Source organism: Cynoglossus semilaevis, chromosome 13, assembly GCF_000523025.1.
Source record: "Cynoglossus semilaevis isolate Cse_v1.0 chromosome 13, Cse_v1.0, whole genome shotgun sequence".
In the NCBI taxonomy this organism is placed as follows: domain Eukaryota; kingdom Metazoa; phylum Chordata; class Actinopteri; order Pleuronectiformes; family Cynoglossidae; genus Cynoglossus; species Cynoglossus semilaevis.
In genome coordinates this window covers 21,845,673-21,853,202 of record NC_024319.1, presented here as the reverse complement: position 1 = coordinate 21,853,202, position 7,530 = coordinate 21,845,673, and the positions used below count along the sequence as shown (strand labels likewise).

At 39.0% G+C, this 7,530-nt stretch overlaps 2 protein-coding genes across 2 annotated transcripts in view; both read right to left on the bottom strand.

Moving 5' to 3' along the window:
- LOC103389007 (mitochondrial import receptor subunit TOM40 homolog) overlaps nt 1–3,861 on the bottom strand; it is a 6,797-nt gene extending 2,936 nt beyond the window's left edge. The window contains exons 1-5 of the mRNA XM_025061467.1: nt 3,714–3,861; nt 2,666–2,891; nt 1,533–1,693; nt 929–1,030; nt 656–818 (exon numbers count right to left, since the gene is read on the bottom strand). Of these exons, the coding sequence (XP_024917235.1) occupies nt 656–818; nt 929–1,030; nt 1,533–1,693; nt 2,666–2,882 (643 nt within the window). The 5' untranslated portion in view covers nt 2,883–2,891; nt 3,714–3,861. The remainder of the gene's footprint in view (nt 1–655; nt 819–928; nt 1,031–1,532; nt 1,694–2,665; nt 2,892–3,713) is intronic.
- A 310-nt stretch (nt 3,862–4,171) lies between these two features.
- On the bottom strand, nt 4,172–7,520 carry LOC103389006 (cullin-3-like). The gene has a single exon (XM_008324258.1). It carries the CDS (start codon nt 6,608–6,610, stop codon nt 4,325–4,327), a length of 2,286 nt encoding a protein of 761 aa, XP_008322480.1. The 5' UTR covers nt 6,611–7,520; the 3' UTR covers nt 4,172–4,324.
- Nucleotides 7,521–7,530: the final 10 nt, after the last annotated feature.

Here is a 7,530-nt window from a genome sequence, read left to right as displayed (position 1 = left end):
ACAACATTTCTGTTTAAATTGTAGTATTAGCTGGTAATACATGACATAATAGGAAAGAATTTGAATTTATTTATATTTACCGACAGACTATATTTCAAAAAGATTTTGCTTTCTTTAAAGTTATGTGATTAAAGGAAATAGTTGTCAATAACACAGTTTAATTTAATCTTCACTTTTTGTAGAAACCTTTTTATTCTGTTTTAGGTACATTTTATCAATACTTATTCTACAAGAATAATGAATACATTTTTATTGCATGTTAATTGTCCCCACCTATCACCTAGCATGTTAGCTACAGCTTAACACAAGCTGGCATGTAGCAAATTCCTGCCATTTTTTAGTACTTAGTGTATAAGCAGGGTTCCCCATCTTTCCCAGAAATTATTTTTTTATGTTACCATTTTCTTTCATTAGACATATGCTTTCTATGACTATTTTCTAGGATGTGTTGGAACCCTGTGGAGGTGTATGAACATTACATTGCAATACATTTAGCAGACACTTTTATCCAAAGCGACGTACAATTTGAGTCAGTCTATCAACAATCAAGCTACAGTAAACATACAAAATAGAAAAATAATGATAAATAATAATAAATAGAAACAGTACAGTCAAAGTCATATGTTTCATATAGAACACTTACAGGTGCAAGAGGAAACGGTTTTACTGTGTTTTACTGTGTACGGCAAAGACAGATCAACAATCCTCTTACCAGATCCAGCCAGTATGTCTGGGTTTCCAAACGTCACAGCAGCAGTGAAGTCTTCACCACGATGTTCCACGTCACACTGCCAGTTCACAAACTTATGTTGCTGAGTCTGGAACACAAAAAAGACAAGAAAATACAGCAGAAATTATCATTAGAGGTAACTGAAATATTGACCGGAGAATAATACGTGGCAGATTATGAAAGCATGTGTTTTAATACCTGAATGGCTATTTTTGAGCGTAGAGCCTTTGTGAGCTGATGGATGACCTGGGCATTCAGACTGCCGGTGTTGTCCATATCACCCACCATAACTGGGAAGGACTGAAAGGGGAAAAAAAAAATAAATCAGTGGCCAATTACTGTGGTCCTCTAGTGTGCCATGGAGTTTTGCATTAACATTGCTTTACCTTTCTCACCTTAAGGTATGAAAGGTGAACTGAATTGGAATTAAAATTGTACCTCAATGGTACAGATGGTAAGAAGACAAACTAATATACGGAAGCCTATCTGTAGAAGATCTGTGATTCATTCTCAAAGATCTTTGGAATAATCTTCAAGCTCAGTTCATAAAAAAAAAAAAAAAAAAAACAGCTAAGTTCATAAAAAATAATTAAAAAAAAGCCAGTATTTTTACAGATATGTTGTTCTTCATACTTAACAGTCAAAACCATGTATTTTGAATTTTTTAGTATTATCAAATTTAAAAAAATAATATATATAGAAAATACTAGGCATATTCCAACGCTACAAAACTTGAAGCCAGTGATAAAAAAAAAGGTCAACATTTTTAAAACTTTTTGATGTTGTGGTGGAGACATCTTACCTCTGCTGGCCCAGTCTGTGTGCTGCCAACGTATGTAGTACCAAATCGGTACCCAGAGTCACTTTGGGTACTTAGCGTTATAGTGTGGCTGACCTGAAAGTGGTTACTCAAGCCTTTGTTAACCACTAACCGGACACCTTCCATCTGCAGAGGGAAGACCTCTAAACAAAACAAAACAACAACAAAAACCTAATCATTTCAATTGTACTAGCAATATTTACAACAATAAATATGATGCAAAAAAAAACCTAATTATTTCAATTGTACTAGCAATATTTACAACAATAAATATGATGCAAAATCAAAACGTGTAAATAATTTTCATCTCAAATTACTCTGCATGTTTTGCAAATGCTGCTAAACTAACAGACATACACTTATTAAGGCCTGATCGTGATTGTAACATGCAACTGTATCAATTCCTTCAACCTCCAAATACTGCCCACATACTCTTGCCACATGAGGCAACAGGCATTGTTGGCATCAGGAGGAACCCGGGACCTACTGCAGCAGCGTAGGGTCTGACAATGGGTTCAAGGATTTTATCCCGATACCTAATGGCAGTCATTTTCTAGCCAGTGGAGGTCTGTGTGTAACCTACATGGATACGCCCAACAGCATCACTGTGGGGCAAACCCGTCATGCGCTACAAGAGGGCGCTAAAGCTGACGGCAGCAGCTTTTCGGTCACTCTGGTTTTTTTTATTTTCCTTAATTTCCCAGAGTGAACTCCAGAGGGATTATTAACGTTGCACCCTTAGGTCACCCTCATGAAGTCTGTTTCTGATTGTTCGAGCAGAGACCAAATTTGAGATATTTTATATTTATATGGCTTTATGTCAAGACAGAAATCACAACTGTATTGCTACATACAAACAAAACTGCTCCTTTGTTTTTGAAATTCTAATTGGACAACGTCTAACCACAGTTTCATCAAGAGTCTGATCACTGCGCTATACGACTGTCATATCCATATATGTCACCTGATGAAATGCATACCAACATTTTGACAAAAGTCCTCGCTTTTTAATAATAGGTTACATTCATTATAGGCCAAGAAACATTCCAACAAAAAGTGCTACTTTGTCCCATTTCCATCTAAATAGTTCTATGAGAATAATAACGGTTTCACACCTTTACATTTTTGGTGGCATTCCTCATATGTGCCTGGGTTTGAAAGTAGGGAATCTGATTTTGACCCTTGTTGGTCAGATCCCGATGCTGGAGTGACAGATGACAGAGGAGGCATCGTGAACCCTGGAGGAACTGACCCAAACCCTGGGATGACTGGACTGTCTTGAGAGGCAGCCGGGGCTGGACTGGGGGACGCGGCAGCTAACACACTGCCCATATTCTGGTGCTGAAAAAGACCAAATGAATGTTATTTAAGGGCATGCAAAACTGAGAGTTTTTGAGATGCAGATTAGAAAAAAAAAGGTAAAGCAAGAGTAAAAACTGCTACTGTTTTTCTCCCACTGAAATATCGGCAACACAAACAAATCAAAATCTATGATATTTATTAAGCCACTATTTTATTTCATGTATATTAAGAGGTAAACTTTCAGTATGAGGTGTAAGGTTATATAAATACATACTAAATAATAAAAGAACCAAGATAAAGCCTAGTCAAAGTTACATGGGCAAAGAGACTTTATCCTTCAAAGTGGAAAATACATAGAGAAGACATTTTTTATGAACAAATTATAAGTTAGTCCGTTTACCTAACTGTGGTAAATAGATAACGTCTGCCAATTTAAATTTTATATACAATTATTTTACCAAAATCTTTGCCTGTCAACACCTGACTCTGCTTGACCAGCGCATGTTAAAAAGCTGCTTCTTCCACCAGAACAGCATTAGCCTACACGTACAAGGACTGACTGAAGGCCCCGTTTAGTCCGAGTAGGGAATCACATTAAATGTTACACTACAGCACACTACGGTAAAACAACAAACTGCAACAAAGACGGGACGACAACTAGCGAAACTGTCAGCCCATTGAAAGCAGACTTAGGAGGCCAATGCCTGCTAGCGCCGTTTATTGACAGATTAGCTAGCGCAAGCTAGGTAGCCATGTGGACTCGAACACAAGAACGATAAAATATCTGCGCGCCACAGTAACACGACACACTATGGTTGAGAAATTATTTGTACTGTCTTCGGTCCAGCTAAATACTCTTACCCTTTAGTGTTTAGGTCCAGTGAAATATTTGGACACCGGTAAAGTTGACCACAATGTCTGTCAATGTAGTTTACAGACCCAGCCCATTTCCAATTACCTGTGTTTTGATTTGCTGACTTACAACTTGAGTCGATTTGTATTGGCTGAAATTCACAGTGGCTGGGCCAAATATTATGACGTGCTGGGAGGTTATTCGCTGCTGCCTACAAGTCCCGTGGCAACCACTCGTCCTGCTGTTTTGATACCAAATTGAATGTATTTTAATTATCTATATACATTTCAAATGTTATACATTTCAAATGTTATAAAACAACGATTTTTTCCCAGAAAAAAAATTAGAAAAAAAATGCATCTGTTAAATTTCGATGTAGTGTATATTTTGGTATTGTTTATTTATGAATAAAATTAATGAAACAAATTTAACATTCATGAACAAAATCCAACAACTCACCAGGGGCTGTCGGTAGAAAATATCTTCCTCTTTTATTAGCCATGAATATATACTGTATATGGGTGGGTCAATGTACTTTTTTTACATTGCTGCACAAATGTCTTGCGTTTCTTTTGTATTCTCCATCCAACAAACACACCTTGTCATTCCCCAGTCTTTGCTATGCAATGTAGATGTACACTTTGTTATCCTCTGGTTCCCTTGCCAGATATTGTCTTTCTATCAGTCCCTCCGTCTGCTTCTCAATCATGACAGGGCTAGGAAGAAAATGTGCCTGCAGAAGCTGTGTCACCTCCGTCACCAGGACATCGTGCTGCATCCTCTTATTGAACTTCATGATTCGAACAATTGCTGCCTCGGTCCTATGCTTTCGGTCATCGTCCACTTGCTGCTTCGTTTCCTTTCTTTCTTGTTCCAATTCGCCATGTTGACTATCAACTCTCTGTATTTTCACTCTGTGCTGTTTGGAAGAAAACTGGTCATTGACAGTGAACACACTGTTGTTTTCAACCTCCTGCGACTTTGACTCCATTGTAAGAACTCTTTGGCTCAGCTTTCCACTGGCCAACGATTGCAATGCCCGCACTAATTCTCTCTCTGGAATTCCCGTCTCCTCTTGGATGTCCACATAACTGTACGTTTCTCTTGAATTGAAAAGCATCAGGATAGACATCTGCAAAGTGGAAACTTGCAATATGTGCGTCCGAGTTTTGGAGCCTGCCCCTTGGGTCGAACCCACGTCCGATCCATCTTCCTTTTTAAGAGTTTCATAAAATGTTGCATTGAGGTCTGCCCAACCCATGTGATTTTGTAGGGTAAGTTTTCTATCACAGTGCTTAGTGAGGTAAAACTGTCTAAAGGCATCAAAGGCCTGCCAAGGAACAGGAGGAATGTTGCATTTGGGGTTCGCAGAATGTGTTGGCCAGTAAACGGTAGTGAGAAGTCTTACTGTGAGGTCGATGCCCGCATGAGAAGTGGTCTGTACTTCCTGCCTGAACTCTTCCATGGTTGCGTTAGTAATGTTCATGTCTTCTAACATTCCCTCTAGTTTGCAGATGAAGTGAAAATCACATTCGATTTCAAGCCTATAGATCATTTTCTTCTCACAGCTGTTGGACATGTACTTGCTGCTAAGCAGCCTGCGGGCCAAATGCATCCTGTAGTACCGTTCAAACACGTCTTTGTCCTGCAAGAACATCAACAATATCAATGCCTTCTCGAGAACACTGTCTACCTCCTTCTCTGTCCATCCTTTGGCCCTTTTCTTAATCTTATCGTGGATGAAAAGTGATAGGTACTCTGGGCAATGGGAATTGAGGTTGAAAAAGTACTCAAAGTTGCTATTTATGGTTTTTCTAAAGAGTCTGTCACTGTTGAATGACTCGTTCAGAAAACGGTCAAACTGAATCTTTAGGTCAAGCAAGTCCTGGATGAAGTCAACTGGGCTCTTGCCCTCTTTGGCGTCACACACCAGAGCCTTGCCAAGTTCCCTCATATACAGACTCATTGTTGCACACATTGTTTCGAGACCATTTGGTGCATGTTTGAACAATTTGTACATGCACGCAATGTCTTCCGTCTTGCCGTCCTTAAGCATCGTGACGAGGCCAGAACCTTCCATTTCTACAATAGGCTTCATGTGTTTGAAAATCAGCTCCTGTTTTAACAGCTCCAGCAGTGGTTCCCGTGTAGACTTGTCGAAGCAGTGAAACACGCGCTCTATCTCTTCGATGATCCTAGCGTCCGCCTGCTTTATGTAGACACTGGCGTTGTTCTCAGACAGTAAATTTTGGCTTTCCAATTGGTAGAATTCTCTGGACATATCTATGAACGGGTCTTCAAATTCCTTCTGATAGACCGACCTGTCGTTCATACCCAGCGTCATTAGCATCTGGCAGGCTTTTTTAATATCAGCCCTATCTACAACATTTCCCTTTCTCTCATGGGCAACCATGTCCAGTAACGTCAGCCGTAGCTGGTCACGAATGCAGCTGTGGAGGAAGACTTGATCCCTGAATATGATGAGGCCGAGGTTGTGCACGTCGTCCAATCTGTTTTGTTGCACATATACTTGGTCCATGTACATGAAGATGTTTCTGATTATAACCATGGCAGTCTGGTGGTCATCCCAGGCAAGCGTTAACACTTTTAGAAAGTTAGTGTTTAGTGCGTTAAGGATATCTTCCATTACCTTGTTAGTCAGGTGTTCAGTGATGGCCTCTTTCAAGCCCGCGTACAGCTTTTCCCCATGTTTGTACAAAACCATGGTGTAGACAATCCTATAAAGTTCTGCAAAGCTCAGCTCACCGGTATTCTTCCTTTGTATTTCCTGGATACCGGTTTTGAGAATGTCAAATATTTTGTTCAATTCCTTCTCTTCAATCATCACTTGACGTTTTATTTTCAACCTCTTGTGCTTAAGGGTGCCGCCTTTGCAGTGCAACATGACTCCTTTTATGACAATGTCTTCACACAGTCGGTATATTCCTGTCTGACAGTTGGTGCATGTGGTGCCTTCCGAATGTTCTTCCAAAGGCTATTTTTTCTTTCACCCATTAAACAGATTCTTCCTGCCTCCTGTTAAGATACAGCTTCTTCGATTTTGAAATTACATTAAAAAAGGGAATTCATTCTAGTTGTAGCAAATATATATATAGCCTGCTGCTGGAAACAACACTGAATAATGGAAGAAAACAAAGAGTACGAATATGGCCTTTCATGTAAGGTGCCTTTGATGTTTGAACTATGACCATTGTATTAAGCACCAAAGTATTAAAGCACTAAAGTAAAGATAAACTAGTAATTGCCATTGAAACATGTACATAAAAGGATATGCCAGTGTTTCCCAACCTTTTTTGGCTTGGTGCACCACAAACTTCTGCTGACCCCAGACACATTTTATTTTTCTAGAATTACTATTTTTTAACATGTTTATTATGCAGACAGATCAGTGCACAAAGTCATATTGCATTTTTTCCTGATGAGCTAAAAATTAATACCGAGTCAAGTTACATTAATGAAATAAAAAAAAATCACAAAAACGCACCATCCAACACCAACAAAAATCCCAATTTACGTTCCAAATGGTGTGAAAAAGTTTTAGAAAAAAATATTGATGGATTTATATGCATTCCTAAGGCTACAAGGGCTATTTGGTCCTTTGAGGTATGTTGCAGTTTGAATTCTCAAAGTGCATTCAGTTAATTCTGCTTCATCAACGGAATCAGTACAGCGCTGATGTAAATACAACTCCAGTGATGCAATCATAGTCCTGACCAGTCAAGACCACAATCACTTCTTTCTTTTCCCACATAAATAAAAATCCCATCAATCATTTTCACCATTTCCAAATGTTGCATCTTCACT